General features: G+C 39.5%; 1 protein-coding gene across 1 annotated transcript; it reads left to right on the forward strand.

The window, feature by feature from the left end:
* Positions 1–709: 709 nt before the first annotated feature.
* LOC110952789 (solute carrier organic anion transporter family member 1C1-like) lies at positions 710–18,139 on the forward strand. The gene is made up of 15 exons (XM_022196513.2): positions 710–1,159; positions 5,943–6,109; positions 9,806–9,947; positions 11,378–11,510; positions 11,719–11,840; positions 12,136–12,288; positions 12,883–12,981; positions 13,795–14,043; positions 14,476–14,640; positions 15,223–15,418; positions 15,672–15,837; positions 16,063–16,247; positions 16,461–16,525; positions 16,869–16,986; positions 17,639–18,139. Exons 2-15 carry the CDS (start codon positions 6,014–6,016, stop codon positions 17,862–17,864), a joined length of 2,115 nt encoding a protein of 704 aa, XP_022052205.1. The 5' UTR covers positions 710–1,159; positions 5,943–6,013; the 3' UTR covers positions 17,865–18,139.
* The last annotated feature ends 637 nt before the right edge of the window (positions 18,140–18,776 follow it).

Here is an 18,776-nt window from a genome sequence, read left to right on the forward strand (position 1 = left end):
TCTTGTAAATATTTTCAAAAAATGAGTAAAAATCTTCCAAAAAAAATCCTAAAAATATCTAAAGTGATTACATGTATATATCAGTAAAACTTGTAATATTTTCTTTAAGAACATTCAAACAAAAAATTAACCAAAATCCAGTGAAATTTGCTGGCTTTTGGTCGATCTTTTGTAAATGTTCTATTTTTAACATTTCTTTTTTCCACCAAAAAATGTTCAAAAAATTACCAAAAATGTTGAAAATGTGGACATCAGGAGTTTCACTGTGATTTTTTTCCCCACATTTTCAAACTTTAAAACGGGTCAATTTGACTCACAGGACGACACGAGGGTTAAAGATGTGGATGGACCTCAGTATATTTGAGAAAGACTGATTTATAACCCAGACATTTCCAATGAAAATCTGATGCTTTTTTCTCCGTATCTGCATTATTTAGAATAACTTACAAGTTCATGATGATGCAGGAGGAACTTGATTTCACAATGAATGCACCACATTGGATGTAACAAAATTGCAGACACAGATAAAGGGGTCTGCATTTTCTCAATCCATTTTTTTCTCATTAGAAATACTTGACCTCTCATGGGACATTATTAACATTTCATACTCTATACTTAAACTGAGTGTCCTCACTGTGTGAAAACATAAATGCCCCACATGTTTTTGGATGTTCTTTATCAGCTGATCCTCTCTTAAAGCTGCATACATGGATTGTTCCATAGGAGAACATGCCGCCCCCCATGGAACAATCCATAGGTGTTGTTTGAGCCCTCTGCTGACTGATCGCACCAGTGAGCCACAGGTGGGATCGATCAGTCATTCGTTGCGGAAATCAGCTTCGTGTTGTGCTTCTGCGACAGTGTGGTTACAGTAACCGCCTGCAGCTGATCGCAGCTCATATGTCATGGCAACTAGTTTTCTGCAGCTCTCTGTGCGCTGCACCGTGAACACCGTGTTCAGTATCCACCTTGTCGATCCCTGCGAAACACGCCGTTCTCCGCCATGCACAGACTGAGGAGGTGACTTCAGGAGAGGAAGGTGATTTTGTCTGGCTGAAGGCTCTCAATCAAACCGCACGACTTTACCTCAAGCCTGCTTTCTGGGATAAATAAGAAGTTAGAGACGTGGTGGAGGGGAAAGCGTGAAGCTCCGAGTTCGGTGAGTATCAGGATGCTCTTTGTGGAGTCAATGAAACATGCTGCGCACGTTAGTTCAGTGCAATTTGTGTTTTATTTGAATTGGCATAGATATATTTTCGGATGAGTGCAGACAGAAAACATCCCAGTGAGGCAGTAAACTCTGCATCACAAACTGTCCGTGGGAAGAGCAGGAGATTTGCAGAGAAAGCTTCTTCAGTAAGCATTGATTCATTAAGCTGAGTGGATGTGGCATCACCAATCATTCAACAGTAACCACATGACTGTTTCAAAGCAGTCCTGGGTAGATCATGTCCTTTTGAACCCTCTTTAAAGTTTCCTTGTGCTTTAAACATCATGATTTTTGAAAGATTCTTAATATGCTCATTGGATTTCAAAGTATTCTTTTCTTTGTGTTCCAGTGTTGATTTGTCTTCATGCACTTGTGTGATTTCTAGGGCCTCCTGTGTTGTGAAACTACACACCCACATCAGTCATATTTATTATGGTAGATATACATTTTAAACAGCTTGGACACTAAAACAATCACATTATCATATATTATAAACTTCTGTGTGCACTTCACTGCACTGTCTTGTTTAAATCTCACAGTGTCTTTGAGAAAATTGTGCAAAATTAGTCATTTCCATGTCATTTCCATTAATAGTGTCTCTAGTATACGCCACAGTCAGACACAAGGTTCAAAACAGAAGCATTTGTACAGTTTTTAGTGAACTACCTCCTCACAGTCTGAAAATATGGGACACCTCTTAGAAATTTGTTCATGTTTAAGTTGTCATCGTCTTATTATCTGAAGACGAGACAGATTGCTCCTCCTTCTACTGTATGTGCAGCCTTAATTGCTAGGTTTATATAAGAGTGTGATATGGAAATCACTATTTGTTTGCAGTCTGGCTGTGCCAAATTGCTGCTCTGCTTAGTGTGTATTCATGTCAGATGAGCATGAAAGCCTTTATGTCTTCTGCTGCCGCTACATTTTTATTTATTTATTTTTTCTCAGAATTCAAAGCCATGCTGTGGCTTAGTGCATAGAGGAGAGATCTATAAGGAACTGTCATGTCGCTGAATAATCAGCCTGGTTTTTGAACAATGTCACAGCTCTGCTCCCATGAATCTATAGCTTTCTCTGCACCAGAATACACTAATTTAATGCAAGCAACTTATGCTTTTTGAAATAAATCTTCTTTTTTTGATTAACTGGCTAGAATTTAGCACATTATACTTTATGCCATTATATTTTGCTGTATGTTTAAGATTTCCCCTGAAACTGATTTGCTGTTACATTTGCAAACTTATCATTGAATACTAAGTAGCTTCAGTACAACTAATAAGTACTAGGACTTGAAACATGGCATTAAAACTGTTGTTGCAAAAACAAGCATTGGCACAAACCTTACTAACTCCCAATCTCTGCCGAGACCCACTAACTTGGAACCCAGTCTTACCACCATGGTCATTTGTTTGCAGTCTTTGTTGTTCTTTCTGCACAGTTTTCGTCAATTGAATGCATTTCCTAAAAAGCTCTTATATGACCAGTGTTATTGAAAAGAACATTTCCACAGTTAGATGAATGTTTCAGGTTTTCTATAACCTGTGAAGTTAAAAAAAAAAACTTTCTTTAAATTATATACATGTATAAATTTTTTTATCTGATTCTTTCAAGGTGCAAACCTTTACGAAACTTATTTCTATGTCTATCATGTCCATATTATTATTATGAAAATGTTGTTTCCTTTAGTGTGTGCTTCATATTCACTTAGTCTTTGTAACTTTGTTTCAACAAGATCAGTTGTAATCAGTTTCCTATCCAGTGTGAAATAGCCAATTTTCTGTATTTGGTGACCAAGTAGTTGACTTGTTAAGTCTGCTTAAGGCTTGCTTGTATTTCCAAGTAGGTTCTTGAGTTGCACTCAGTAGGTCAGCTATGCTGTAGGTATAGCATAGATGAGCACTCAGTAGGTCAGCTATGCTGTAGGTATAGCATAGCTATGCTATAGGCATATGCTGTAGGCATAGCTGACCTATGTGCTAAATTTGGTGTGAACCAGGGGTCATAAATTGTGTCTTGGCATCTGTTACTCTTAACACTGTGTGTTCTTTGCATCATGCTAGCATCATCTGCATTCACTACATCTGTTTTAGAAAATGTTTTGCTCTTCTGTTTTCATCAAATAATAGTTGCGTTCTGTTTTGAAGACTTGCACTACTGTCAGATGCATTTGCTGTGCTTGCATTTGGTGTTAATTTTGATGTGACTCACACATTCATTGCTTGTTTTCAGTCTTTGTCAGGCCTACAGGTTCTGTTTTCATCCAGGGAAAAATACTTCTGAAAACCTGTACATTTACATTTATGTGTTTACATACCGCGTATTTCTCTAATAAGCAATCAAAACACATACATTATAGACACCATCTTGAAAATATAGAACACAAAGTGGAACCACCTGAATTTTCTCTACTTCAGACCTGGTGTCTACCTCTTTGTCTGCATCATTAGTCCAAATGGAATTGCCAGAGGACATAAAAAAATCTGATTGTGAGACTTCACAAAGATGGAAAAGGACACACGAAGATCCGTGACCAAGTAAAAGTCAGTGGAAACACAGTTGCAGCGGTAATCAGGAAGTATAGAGAGAGCCACACTGCCTTTAATCAGAGTCTCAGTGGTCGTTCTCCTGAAACGACGCCGCTGGAACTACTTGCACAATGTTGAAAAACAGAGGCAAGTGCTTTCGACTTGGCACAGGGGTTATCAGTGGACACTGAAGTGACAGCTCAGGCAGTGCAAAGCCAGTGCATAATGTCAACCTCAGATGGTGTCCAAGAAAATATACCCTAGCTTGTTATTTGGTTAAAAAAAATTGCAAGTACAAACTTTGCTAAATGGCACGAAAAGAAGCATGAAGAATGAAAATGTATAAGAGTATTGAGAGCACATTCTTTGTTTAGATCAGACCAACCTACATTTGCTCAGCTCTGATGTGGTCCAGCATCTTTGGTGTGAACCTGACGAGGACTACCACAGAGAATGGATAGTCCCAGCAGTGAAACACAGGGACTTGGGATATGGGGCTGCATGAGTGCAGAAGGTGCTGGGAGATGACGTTTACAGATCGCACCATTAAAAGCTGGTGGATGTACTGGTAAAATAATGGCTGACAGGACAACTCCCAGGCTGCAGGAGAGAAATATGACAGCAGAATTGAAAATATACTGTGAAATTGATGCAAAAGTTTAAAAAAAAAAAAAAAGTGAAAACTATAACTTGACCAAATATGGCTCCTGACTTGAATCCAATATAGCACCTTACCTCAAAGAAAAAGGTGATTCAATGCAACCTCTGCAGCAAAGAGACACTGGGAAAAGGTGTCTCTCAAGAATGGTGCAATATCTTTTGAAAATGTGTGCAACACTGGAGTTTTCCAAGCTGAGTCTGTCGCCAGTATAAAAGCAGAGATACTTTTAAAAAACGTAAAATTTTCTTTGTGAATTTTGTTGCAAGTCGTTCCTACTGTGAGGCCTGTCATTTTAATATAGCGAATTAGAACTGTGAGTTCTACATTTGCCTTCAATCAAGTACCTGAGTGTTCCACTTAGAAGTAATGCAGTTACTTTATGGTGGTACACGTTTGAATTCTTTGACATTGAAGTGTTATTGGACAGGGCTATGTCACTTTTGTTGTATGCTGTAGCCATGGTATAAGTGAAGTTGCTCTGATATTCTGCAGAAACCCAAATCAGCATGTATGCAGTTCAGGTGGAATATCATTTACATTCATATATTAAACTAAATAAGGTCTCTGTGTCAGTTTAATTATTTTTCACCCTTACTTACCATTTATCCATCCCATGTGACTGGCGAAAGAGTGGTGGGACTTTTTAGGGGATTCTGTTGATAGTATGGAAGGAAACACCGCCGCCAGGATCCTGACGAGGGCGCCCAAACACGCCCACATTACACCTGTTCTCCATAACCTTCATTGGCTTCCAATCTCAAAACGCATCCAATACAAAGTCTGTCTGCTTGCCTATCAGTGCATACATGGACATGCCCCGGACTATCTTTTAGAATTCTTAATCCTCCGCTCCATCTCCTGACGACTCCGGTCCACCAATACCAACCTTCTGTTCACTCCAACCTGAGAACAATGGGCGACAGAGCGTTCAAGACAGCTGCTCTTGAACTGTGGAACGCATTCCCACCACCCCTGAGGGCCCTACAGTCTCTGGAGTCATTAAAGATAGGGCTGAAGAAGTTCTTATTTAAGTTTTAACATGTTTCTGATATGTTTGTTTAAATGTTTCTGTAGCACTTTGAGATTTTATATGTGAAGTGCATTATAAATTAAAGGTATTATTATTATTAAACACAATGAATCATCCAATATTTAATACATATATTGCTATATTTAATTTAATTAAAATTAATATAAATGCAAAAAAATCTCTACAGCCACAGCACACATCTGGGAAAGCGTAAGCATCCCACTGCTTTCCAAACAATATGATTTTTACATAGATAATTGCTTATTGTTACCTAAGGTATTGATAAGCGTGGGAAGGAAAGATGAAAAAATGTTAGTGATGTGCAAAATCAAGCGGCTCCACGAGGAGAAGACTTAGATGCTATGTGCTGTCACTCTTATTTATTCTGGCTTTCAGACTACACATGATGAAACGGACATTATCCTTCTTCAACAGCCTTCTTCTTCAACTCGCTGCCACTGTCGATGTCAAGCCTGAGATATCTGCTGGTCTTTCTATCTGAACTCTTTCCAACAGGTGCGCGTGAGAACAGCCACGGTAAATCATCAGAAGGTCACAGTCCAGGCAACATCCAGTGGGAATCTGCCATGAGCAAAATGGACACCACAGCCACCAGCAGCTGGACTCTAGAAAACAATGCCGTCTCCTCTGCAGCCAAGAACTCCTGCCACCCCAATCTGAAGGTACTGTGCTATGTAGAAAAGGCTGCTTCATCCTTATAAGCTCTTTGACCTTCTGTCAGACCAGATATAATCATGTGCAACAGTTCTTGAATTTGACATATTGTACTTGGCTTTACTAGTGACAGTACAAAAGTAATAATTCAAAAAAAAAAAATGGAAGTGCCTTTATTTCCACAGTCATTTGATCAAGTCTTCAGTACAGATCACAGACCAGTGGAGTCACAGTTACATGCCAGAGAGTGGTCATAAGAACATGCATGAAGTCTTCCAGCTGGAAAAGACAGAAGGATTGACATGATTGCCATCTTCAAGTTCATGTGGCTGGCCTAAAGGGAACACATAAATACATGTGTGTGAGGAAGTGAGGCACAGAGAACACGTGTTGATTGATCGATCAGTCAATCAATCAATCAATCCAATGTGTTGCTGAATGCTCTCTCTTGTGTGTCTCATGTATGTGTAAAGACTACTGTATAGCTTTAGGCAACTCTGCACTGTGATTTCCTCTGCTTGCTTAGTTTACAAGAGACCCTTCTTCCTGCTTTTTTCTGTGCATGTTGGTGCAAATCCTCAAATGTCTGAACACCCACTGAAAGTCTGAGTTGAGTGTGCAGCTTGTTACTAGTAGGCCAGTTAGGGACCATGCAAGGTGTTGAGTGCAGCAGCTCTCAGCACCCTTTGGACTCCGTATTAAGTCGCTGTGAAAAATTCCTTAAACAAAGTTTGTGCTTTAGTGAAAGAGGTCACGACGGACGGTTGGTACCTCTTTATTGGATTAGGAAGCATTGAATGTTGATTATAAAGCTGCTTAGTGAAATGCTTGGGCAACCACAAGAAACGGTTCTAAGGTATTCCAGTCATGCTCCCGTCATGTCCATGTGTGTTTTCCTTCTGTGAGTGGTAATCCTACAATGAACCTCTCAGTGGGGCTCTGTTCATACAACATTCACTTGTTCATCTAGAGAAAGAGGTTTTGTCTGCTTGTAGCACACACATGTTGGCAGCATTCTGCATGTTCGCTAATCCCAGATTAGGATTGTTTTAGTGCTGCACCAACCGAGGAAAATCTGCGATGTGCGATAGCATTGTTCCATATTACAAAGACGATATGACTTGCAATAAACAAACATTTATGGCTCATTCCACCTCAGTTTACAAACTTTGTAAAAAAAAAAAGTTCACGCCTGCCTATCTTTAATTTGACTTTGTGGTGAATATTGATTGAGTTGACCATGAGTAAAATCTGGGGTCATAGGTGACATCAGTTTTTTGTCAGATTCTGGTTTCAAGTGCTTGAACGACTTGGATCCATGACACAAGGCCACCAGTACCAGATTTGGTGACGTCAATCTTTTCTAGTGGCATTATGTAGGAACTTGTCTTATTGATGGTTCATTAATTTTTTCTTATCAACCTAAACTCAACACAAAACATATTTTAATGGATATTTCCACATATTGTCATTAAATTTTATACATTTTCTGCAGTATCTAAGGCTAGAGATGGAAAACCAACAAAAGAAAAGCACCACTATTAATGCTGTCCCCCTTTCTATTTTTATATATTGTAATTGTTTCATAGAAAAACATTGAAGCAGTTTAATGTGTTCTTCTTTAGAAAATCTTCCATTATGGGCTGTCTGGAGTCTTACTGTCGACCAGCAAGCGATTAGCTGCTGACATGTGCTGTTTAAAGTTTCACGCTCAAAGTTTGTTGAGGATTTTTGCAAAATGCAACACCATATTCTGTACTGTACAGCTGCCTTTTCTTTTTTTATTTCCAAGGGTTGTAGATTTGGAATTTAGCATGGATGGATGGATGGCCATAGCAAAGTTAATGACATAGTGGCAATATAGTAAGAAGGCAAAAAAAAAAAGGGGTAAATCGTGGTGTATGAAGAGATGTTAATATCTGTTCCATAGTCACTCACACCATCCTACCTTCCTTTCAAAGCTTCCTTCAACGAATTCAAAAGGAAACGTGTTGGTGCTGGTATAAGGTTTCTGGATCTCCAAGTCAACACTATTGATGCAGTCATACGAGAACTGTTGTTCAGTTATGTTGTGGTATGAATAGTAATCATGCTGTTGACAGTAAAGCGACGCCGTTGTTTATATTGAGAGGAGTATTAATCAGCTGTAGACCACACAGGTTGTTCCCATGGCTCAACTGATCCCTTTTCACAAATTCCTCATTTACTTTCCCTGATTGACAGACATTGTAGCAAAGCCTGTATTCGCTCTGGGCTGTTCTTTGTTCTTATCTCTCATTCTGCAAAACAATGCAAACGGAGATACAGCTGCAGGAAACCTGAAGACTGACAGATAGCAAAATTTACATAATTGTTTGTTAAATTGGGTAATTCTCTGATAAAATGCTGGTTTCCTAGACTAAAGACACACATGACATGCAATCTAAGATGCCCTCTGTGATGGTTTGGTTCCACAGTGCAGGAAACTCTACTTTATACCAATACCTAATCATAATTTGGATCTATAAATACAATGATTATTGGAATTAAAGATATTATTCATTTCTCAAGCTGTTTAGAATCAAACTGGATAATGTCAGTGACAAATGGGGTTAGAGTTCACATGAGTCTGCAGCTCAAAGGTGCAAAATCAAAAGTGTGTGGAATGCCCACAGTAGCACTGCTGCAAGATTTGGCATCACTTCCATAAACAAACTCATTCGGAGCTATTCTGAAGGACTACTGAGCCTGGCTAACACTGTCGGGTTTATTACTCGTGGTGTTCCAAACAATCAGTGTGGTAATGATGATGATCATTAATTGCTACCCAGCATGCCACCCAGATCAGAGCGTTCAGGTCCTCTGATCCCCTGACCTTTTAGACTAGAACAGAAACTCTGATCACAAAGCTTTGATATGCACATAATATACCATAAACTGTAAATAAATGCATAAACCCAGTGAATAGTGAGCCCATCTGTTATGGCCAATTTGTGTTGTGCATTCATTATGTTTTGGGGCTTTCCTGGGTTGTATTACACATTTTGGAACATTTTTTGAAGGGAAGTTTCTTTAAAAGACATATTTATTCTAATTTCAGGTGAAAATAATGTGTGTTGGTCAGTGATACTTGCATCTTTTCTGAGCTTGGGCGAGGAGTGAAAAGCTACAAGTTACCTCTCACCTGCTTCCAATTACGCTGCTTGTCGGTCGGTCTGTCAGCCCTACCGATGTGAATGTGTCCTAGTGGGATTGGCTCCTCTAATCCTCCCTTTGTCACTGACTGTCAGTGTCCACAGGTGGCTGGGCAGAAAGAGGAGGTGGCTCGATGCAGTATCTGCCCTAGAGCACGTTTCCAGTTTCCTATTTCAGAAAGATGTATCATGTCAAATTCATGTCATGTCTACAAACATATTCACTTAAATCTCCAGGTAGTGCCCAGTTAAATCAATGCACCTTTTCATCAATGTTTTGCTTTGTAGTCCAGCCTTTGGAAATTTAAATGGACTTTTCCTGTGTCTTATGTGGCTGCGCAGATCACTTGGTTATAGCTGACTCTGTAGTACTGCAACAACCAGAACAAACAACAAACAGTGATGTTCATAATTAGAACACAGGTTGTCATATTCTTCTGAGATTAAAATGAAGAAAAAAAGCACTTCAGAGTCACTTGCTTTGACACAGGGTTCTGTTTTTTTTTTTGTTTTCTTTTTGTGTCTCTGTAGATGTTCCTTGCTGCCTTGTCCTTTGCCTACTTTGCCAAGGCTTTGTCTGGCAGCTACATGAAGAGCACAATTACACAGCTAGAAAGACGATTTGACATCCCCAGCTCTCTGATCGGCATCATAGATGGGAGCTTTGAAATGGGTGAGTTTCTCAGTCTGTTTCTGGCCGTGTGTCTGTGTGTTTACTGGATATTCGTGCATGTATTTTGAAGCACTTAGATACTAATGCAAGAAGCCAAGAATATGTCTTCAGCATGTCAGCAGGCTTGTGACTGTAGCATGTATGCATCCCCCCTGAGGTTTGCATACCAAATTGACTCTTAATGAGCGAAAAATCCTTTGAAGTTACAGTATGTAGGCTTGGAATAGAGGGATTTTGTAATGGTTCACTCAGTTTCTGCCAGACTGGGGACACTGAAGGAATAATATGTAATATAGCCTGTACGTATGTCCCTTAGATAAATATGCCTACATGTAAATATTCACACTGACTTTGATTAGCACCTACACTGGTCTCATCCAGACAAAAAAACACAATGCTTATAACAAATATCCTTCCCCTCTTGAAGCATTCCATTTTTGTTGTTTTTCAACACTGAATCATGATCAATTTAATTTGGCTTTGTTGACAAGAATTCACAAAAACAACTTTTTTTTATGTCAAACATAGCAATTTTGGTTTTGTCAGAACAAAGAAATTTCCAGTTGACTTGATAGTCTTCCTCTACTCATTTCAACTGTGGCTTTCTTTTCACATTTTTTCCATTAGGCTTTGAGTGGTGAACAAAAAGTTGTTACTTGCCCAATACTATCTTGGAGGCCGTCCTTATTGGTCTCTATCTTGGGTGATCACTCAGTTTTTCAGGACAGCCTTCTGTAGGCATATTTATTCATGTGCGTATTTCTTCTATTTCTCAATGGTGGATTTAACTGTACTCCTGGGGATATTCAACGATTTGGAAAATTTCTTGACTTACTGCCTGACATATACTTTTCGGTAACTTTTTCACTGAGTTGCTTGGAGTGTTCTTTCATTCTCATGATGTAGTTATTACCAGACATACTGATTCACCAATGACTGGGCCTTTCATATACAGGTGTCTTTATACTACAATTACTCGAGACACATTCACTGAACTAAGATGATCTCCATTTCACTAACTGTCTGACTTTTAGCACCAATTGGCTAAACCTGTGTTGAATTACTGAATTCGATTGAGTTACTTTAAAGGGGGCGAGCACTTTTTAACGTTGAAATAATTTATATTATTTTGTAGAAAGCTGTTTTCATTTTGACATGACAGTCTTTTTCTATTCTAACTAAACTGACCATGATTCAATGTTTAAAAGCAATTAAAGGCAAAAGCTTCCAAGGGAATGAATACTTTTTATAGGCACTGTCCTGAGCATAGGTCAGAATCGGTGTTTACTAGAGATTACAGCGCTAACGCATTTTATTTAGAGTATGAGGTGAGGATTTGAATTTATTATAGACAGATTTTCTTCACAGCAGTTCAATATACTGCCGTTCACTCCTCTCCATTTCCTTTTCTGATCATCTCAACCCTGTAGGGAATTTGCTGGTAATTGCCTTTGTGAGTTATTTTGGCGCCAAGCTCCACCGACCCAAGATCATAGCAATCGGCTGTATCTTGATGTCTTTTGGGACCTTCTTGATTGCCATGCCTCATTTCATCATTGGCCGGTAGGCAAAATGTCATGTCAGTATGCATTCACTGGTGCTTAAAAATTCTACACACATATTTCTTTGATCATAGCATTGAAATCCTAACATCATTCCAGCATTTCTTGGGCCTTGAAATTGCAGTCTCTGATGTATTTATTGCATCTAACAATACCTGATGCTTTCTCCCTTCCCTTGCTTAACAGTCACATTGGTATTTTATACGCAGCTATAAGATCGAAACATCCATTAGATCTTCAGTGAATTCAACCAATAGCCTCTCTCCATGTCCGGCAAGCTCACCTGAATCCTCCAGAGCAGGTGACAGACCCTCTATACTGCCCTCCAGAGGTAAGACAAGGAAAAGAATCTTTGCTGCATTCGATCTAGAAACATGTTGCTCTTGTTGTTGCATTTATATGTCAGGACGGTCAAAATGTTTTTCCCTTGCTCCTGTGTTGTTTGTTTCATTGTGAGTCCAGCATGTGTGTTTTTTCACATTTGAGGACATTGTTTGACTCCCAGTATCTCTTAACAATCAAAGTAAACCTTGATAGATAGATGACAAAACATGAGTTAATGCTTTGAGAGTTTCACTGGGTTCAAATTGTAAGTAGTCATCACATTTCCCTTGTTTTATTTCAAGCTGCAGGCTGTGAGCGAGAGTCCAGTGTGTCGATGTGGATCTACGTGTTGCTGGGGAACATCCTGCGTGGGATTGGAGAGACTCCAGTGCAGCCGCTGGGAATCTCCTACATAGATGACTACGCCCAGACTGAGAACGCTGCTCTCTATATTGGTAATGCACCTTACTCACTGATAGTAGCTTTGGTCTGTAGGTGCCAGTATAAAAGTTAGTTTGTCTTCCATGTAATTCCTTGTCTTTTTACAGTCCTATTCAGAATGAAAAGCTTTAATATCTGTAAACCCAGTGACTCTTTACTTTCTGTTGTTCATTCCCTTTCTATTATCACTTACCAAGGCAATGTCTGTTAAAATAGCACAATATAGATATACGTTTTTTCAATCCTTCTAACAGTCAATTTCAGACCTGTATTCTCATCCCTACAAACACGCTAACAATCTTAATTTTGTTATTTTTCTTCATTTTTGATTCTGAGTATATAAATTGCAGCAGTACAACAGTGGCAATATGAAATAAGCTTTGCATATCACACTGCTGAAGCCGGAGTCATAGTATTTGGCTTCTAAATGAACTGGTAGGCAGTAGAACATACGAAGAGGACACTTGGGACAAGGTGAATCTTGTTCCATACATAAAGCAAATAAAAACTAATAAATTGGTGCAGAAATGACCCCAAACAATAACACACTAAGTGTTAGTAGGTGAATGTAATTAAATGTATATGCCCTTCTTTGTTGTATATTTTAGGTTGTGTCCAAACCATATCAGTTATTGGTCCTGTGTTCGGGTACCTGCTGGGATCACTGTGTGCCAAAATCTACGTTGATGTTGGCTATGTGGACATGGGTGAGTGACCAACTGTTCAGTTTTTTATTTTCAAATACTATATTGTACCTAAAACAGTAAATGAAGTAAATGCATGAACATGTGACTACAGTCATTGAGAAACAAATTAATATTCTGAGCTCCAAAACCTGTTTCTAGCATGGACAGCTATGTTGTAACAAAAAACTACAAAAAAATCCACCAAATTACACCATTTATCAAAGATAGAAACTGTAAAAACAGAAAAAATTGGCAGATTTTCAACTTTCTGACAGTTCTTGGAGCTTTAATCTGTGATGTACCATTCCACTGGGAAGCCTCCAGTATTTCATCAAAATTGCTTTACATTCTCATGAAAAAAAAATGCCAAAAAGATGCTATTTGCAGCACCTAAATTCTGAAAAAATGCAAAAACTCTGCAGTTCTTGGCACAATATGACAAAAAAATTCAAGGACTTTTTTGCAGAACTTGTCTGAACTGCAGGTGTTTACAGACAAATATCAAAACAAAAACTGTAAATGCACAGTGAAAACTGTTGTACATGTTGATTCCAGTTTTTTATTATTTAAAAAAATCAACTTTAGCTTTTTTCTTTCCTTTTCTTTTGCCATCATAACTGCATTATACTGCACAGAAGACATTTTTGAGTTCTCTTCTAGCTATGGTTGTGGTGTTTCCACAAGAGTTCAGGACTCTTTATTGTTGTGAAAAATAAGCATTACGTGAGTACCAATGTGACAGGAGCACAAAACATCCACAAACCGCTTGGAGCTCGGAGAGTCAAACAAAATGAAGCCACATACAGAGCTGATAGTGTCCATATCTGTTCACAGAGACTATCACCATTACCCCTGGTGATGCCCGCTGGGTGGGGGCCTGGTGGCTCGGCTACCTCATCGCTGGTGCCATCACCCTCATGTCTGCTGTTCCGTTCTGGTTCCTGCCTAAATCACTGCCGATGCCTGTAGAGAAACATGATAGCAACTGCACACCAGAGCAAACCAGGTTTATCAAAGATTCCCCAACCATGGAGCACAAGTTCAGACCGGAGGAGCCGCCTAATTTACATCTGATGGCTAATGGTATAATAATGATCACAGCAAATAGTGCGATAAAACTGTTAATGCATGAGTATTGGGATTGTAATCTGTATAGAGTCAACATAGAACATTAGGGTTGTAACAACTTATCTAATTACTGTAACAATATTTGTCATTTTTATGACTATTTTGGAAAAGACTTCATATGATCTTTAAATATCTGCAAATACAAGAAAAAATACGGCATTTTAAATACATGCTAAGGCTAAGCATTAAAAAATATATGCTTGCCATTAATACAACTATAACATATGTCAAGATGCCAGCTATGAAAGGTTCGTCCCTGTTTAAAGCCAGACTCTCTCTCACATTTCCTGCTATTTCCCAGTTGTCTGTAATAATGACATCCAGACCCACAAACATCACAGTCATATTTAAAGAAGTGTTATTCATTCTTTAAAACTTCCCCCATAGAATTTGTGCCCACACTGAAGAGCCTCCTCGGAAATCCCGTGTACGTCATCTACCTGTGTGTGACCATCATCCAGTTCAACTCTCTCATCGGTATGGTCACCTACAAACCCAAATACATCGAGCAACACTACGGCCAGTCGGCATCAAAAGCCAATTTTCTCATGGGTAAGCAGACTATTTTGATCAATTCTCATGTTCACCTTGTTTGTATCATCTTTGTGTTATATATTTGTAAATGAGACCTTTGCAGTCTTAAAAGCTGGTTTAGCCGAATGTCACCTGCATTGCTTTCCTGAAAGGGAAGCATTAAAGCATGCAAAGGGATGTGAGCTGGAGGGTCATCATAAGTGTTTCATGAGCCAGCTTTTGAATTTTTTATACTCCAACTCCCAGTTCCCTCTTCGGTAAATGTAGCAGCTTCAGTATGATAGCCTGGTTTACCAAGGTATTGAAATGACAGGCATTGATTTAGAAGCACACAGATTAATGAGGCCACTTTAAAGGTTGAACCGATGCAACAACCGGTCTTTTTTATCCCCGTAATTGAAGAGGGTGACTGGAAATACATTCTGCCTCCTCTCAACCAACTAAAATCATTTTTATCTTTTTCAGCACAACTTCAGCTCACAACTGACCATGATATGACTGAATGACTTTGATCTCTTTTGGAGAACGATGTTGCTCGATTAAGCTGTTCGGTGATTCTCCGTGCCTTTATGAATGAGCTGTATTGTGCGGTTTGGATAGGCATGATCAACATCCCGGCTGTGGCTGTTGGGATTTTTTCTGGAGGAGTTGTCATGAAGAAGTACAAGCTGGGTATCATGGGAGCAGCTAAATTTGCTTTCGGGACCTCCCTGGTGGGCTACCTCTTGTCACTCCTTTTCTTCGCCTTGGGCTGTGAGAACTCCAAAGTGGCAGGCATCACAGTGTCGTACACCGGGTATGTAACGTGTGTGCGTTTTTTTTATGTCCCATTCAACTAAGATAATAGTCAAACTAGAAACTAGGATTAGAATAATGAAGATTCTGCTACTAAAGATTTTAGCTATTGCACTTCCTAGGGTTTCCTTGGCGTTGCTTTTATCCGTCTTTGTTTTCATTTTCCGTGCCCAGCAATGGCTGCTTTTGCATTTGATCCATTTTTCATGTGAGCTGTCAATAATATATGCATTTTCTCATGTTGTCACATGCAGAGTGGAAGGCTTGTCTCATCAGGAACTGTCTCTCTTCTCTGACTGTAACTCGGGTTGCTTGTGCTCAAGGAGAGAGTGGGATCCGGTCTGTGGAGAGAATGGGATTACCTATGTGTCCCCATGCTTAGCTGGTTGCACCTCCTCCTCCGGCTCTGGCAGGAGCACGGTCAGACACACTACTGCCTGCACAACACTTCCATATTTCTCAGTATAACCTATAACTCATATACAAAGCATCGTATTTAGACTTCATTCCTCTGTTTCCTTCATATCATGTAGGAGTCTCTCTGCGATGCCTCAGAGTAGCATGTGACATTTCAGTTGTATTTGCATGCAGTGTGTCCTGTTGTGCTGCACCTCATCCATTATTGATTGTATTCTTTTCTCTCAGGTGTTGGATAATTGCAGGTGCGTAGCGATGGCTAATCCCCAACCGGGGAACTTGACGGCCACTCTGGGCCAGTGTCCACGCAGGGACAGCTGTGACAAAATCTTTCCGTACTTCATGGCTCTGTCGGTCCTCAGCTCCTTCATCATCTCTCTTGGGGGAACACCCGGCTTCATGCTGCTTGTCAGGTCTGTCCATAACTCCCATGTGAACTCATGGAAGATACTGACTCATCAATACAGATATTCTTTAAATAACAATAGTAGCCTAGAACAACATATAAATGTAAAGTATTATCTTATTGCTCTGCCCTCCAGTAGAAATCTGTGAGTTATTGCTATTCCTTTAGTGTTGACAGGTTGAAAAGTTGAGTCGTCTTTAACATCTCAGTCTCTCCATAGGTGCATTAAGCCTGAACTGAAATCCCTGGCTGTTGGAATCCACACACTGGCCACTCGTACGCTTGGTAAGAACCACATTTAGTATTCTGTACATTACTGTCTATTGACTTGGAATGTAAGGCACACAAAAATCTCCTAAAAGCTGACATTCAGCTTAAAGTATGAAGGGAGGAAGAATATCTTTATGGAAACCAGTCATCCCTTAAAAAGGTCGCTGTTAAATTTTCTTAACATTTTTAAGGTGTCATGTGAATCTCATATAGCATCTGTTGTTTATTAATGACCAACATTTTAAATACCGTCAATCATTTTATGTAAATCATGATTTTTCCAGTTGATGAATATGTTAAAGCCTTCTTGAATTTGCTGTAATTGTGACGTAATAAATAATTTTATATTCTACCGCAGCTGGAATTCCTGCCCCCATATACTTTGGAGCCATAATTGATACAACCTGCCTCAAATGGGGATACAAGACGTGTGGAGGAAGAGGAGCTTGCAGAATATATAACACCTCAGCGTACAGGTAATCTGAAGAGGGTTTTGTTCTAAAATTGAATGCAGTTTCTAATCAAAGTGTCTGTGTTTTAAAGCAAGGATTTAGTGAACCTGAAATGTGATTAAGCCCATGAACAAACTTGTCACACTGATTAAAGAGGGATTTCTACTGTTTGGCATCATGTGGTGCCGATGGAAAGGCAGTGCCACCTGCAAGTTTCTTTAAAGGCTATATATGCATTTATTCAACCGTGTGATTTGCTTTTACAGAAAGGTAGTACTTTTTAAAAACATCTGAGCCCTAATCAGTTTTATCTGATGCACACCTTGTAAAGAGATACATTATAAAATGAAATGTGAAAAGAACACTGAATTTCAGCTCTGAATTTATTAGGCGGATAATGTTAGACCAGAACACTTTGACTCTATTAAACACAAAGCTTAACGTACAGTAATTCAGACTTCTCTCTATTCGGAGCCCTGTCAGTTGTATAAGAGGCAAGATTGTGGAATTAACAGTTGAGCAAGTGTGTTGTACAAAGTTCGGTCCGCTAAGGTTTCATAAAAATGTATTGAAGGAAAATTCAGTTGAACAACTTAGAATGGAAACAGTTGAAATTTAATAGCAGGATACCTTTGAGAACAATTTGTAGTTTGACTTTTTTCTGGGTTTTTTACAGGATAGTGTACCTGGGCCTGACACTGGGCTTGAGGACCGTCTCTTTCTTCCTTTGTATTTTGGGTTTTGCTCTACTTAGAAGACAGATTAAGAAGGAGGAGAAAAATGCACTGACCAATGGAAATGCTGAGCTGGAGTCACTGAGGAAAGAGGAGAGCAACTCGTTACACTGTGAGCAGCTAATACTGGCCCTGGACTGCAACCCTGACAGAGAGACTCGCTTGTGAGCGCATCCTCTGACTCAGCTAGCAAAGCACCTCACATGTACTGAGCAACGCACACTGTGGACATTTTTCTTAGCACACAGAGTATATATTTGTACAGGATTTGTGTAGATGTGCAATATCTGAGATGGGTAATTTTATAAACAAGGTATGCTGTTGCCGGACGGCATACATTTTGGTGTTTTTCGTCAATGGAAGACTTTTGTAGAAAACAAGAATGTAATTGTGCTGTATTTTCTGTGTTCTTCGTTTTTATGATTAAACCTGATAAAATCAAAGCTGGCATTTAACTTGTATTAAGGTGCCTGAATAAGATGGCTACTATCCACTGTGTCAGTGTTAATGGCCTTGCCTACAGTCCATACGTACACCAAACAGTATTTCTGCAGCACACCTGGTTGAGAAACTAAAAATGTGTCTGCACTGAGACAAAGGCTACTTTTCATTATGCTAGTGTGTCTCCCCTCTTTTCTCACTCGTCTTTGTTGTTTGCGTTTTAGCTCCTCCCACAAAGATATGAGGAGTAGGATAAATCTGCATTTCCCTGCCAAATCTCCATCTCTCTACACGTCTCTTTGGCATGTTTTTGAGGAATCGGAAGATGCTGCGGAGTGGTGGAGGGGCAATGATTTCCAGGTCACAGGAGCAAGGGGGATGCAAGGAAGCGTAGGTTAGCATAATGAAAAGCACCCAAAGTGTTTCAGCCTGAGAATGGACAAGGTCAACGGGCAGATCAAAGCCAGCAGCAACACAGGAACAGCTGCCCTCAGAAAGATTAACTGGATTGCGTACAGAGCAGGAACCATCGCTCCATGTGCAGAGGTAGCAGAAAGGTAACCACAGTGAGATCACCATTTCATACCAAATCAACCTTAACACAAATTCGAAGATCCTTTCCAGAACTGTAGCTCGAAA

This window comes from Acanthochromis polyacanthus, chromosome 8 (genome assembly GCF_021347895.1).
Source record: "Acanthochromis polyacanthus isolate Apoly-LR-REF ecotype Palm Island chromosome 8, KAUST_Apoly_ChrSc, whole genome shotgun sequence".
Classification (NCBI taxonomy): Eukaryota; Metazoa; Chordata; class Actinopteri; family Pomacentridae; genus Acanthochromis; species Acanthochromis polyacanthus.

Excerpts from the sequence above, each read along its gene's own strand:
- LOC110952789 (XM_022196513.2), top strand. The coding sequence starts at position 6,014 with ATGAGCAAAATGGACACCACAGCCACCAGCAGCTGGACTCTAGAAAAC. Across the intron at positions 14,044-14,475 it reads TTTACATCTGATGGCTAATG|AATTTGTGCCCACACTGAAG; the intron begins GTATAATAATGA and ends CTTCCCCCATAG. Across the intron at positions 15,838-16,062 it reads CCGGCTCTGGCAGGAGCACG|GTGTTGGATAATTGCAGGTG; the intron begins GTCAGACACACT and ends CTTTTCTCTCAG.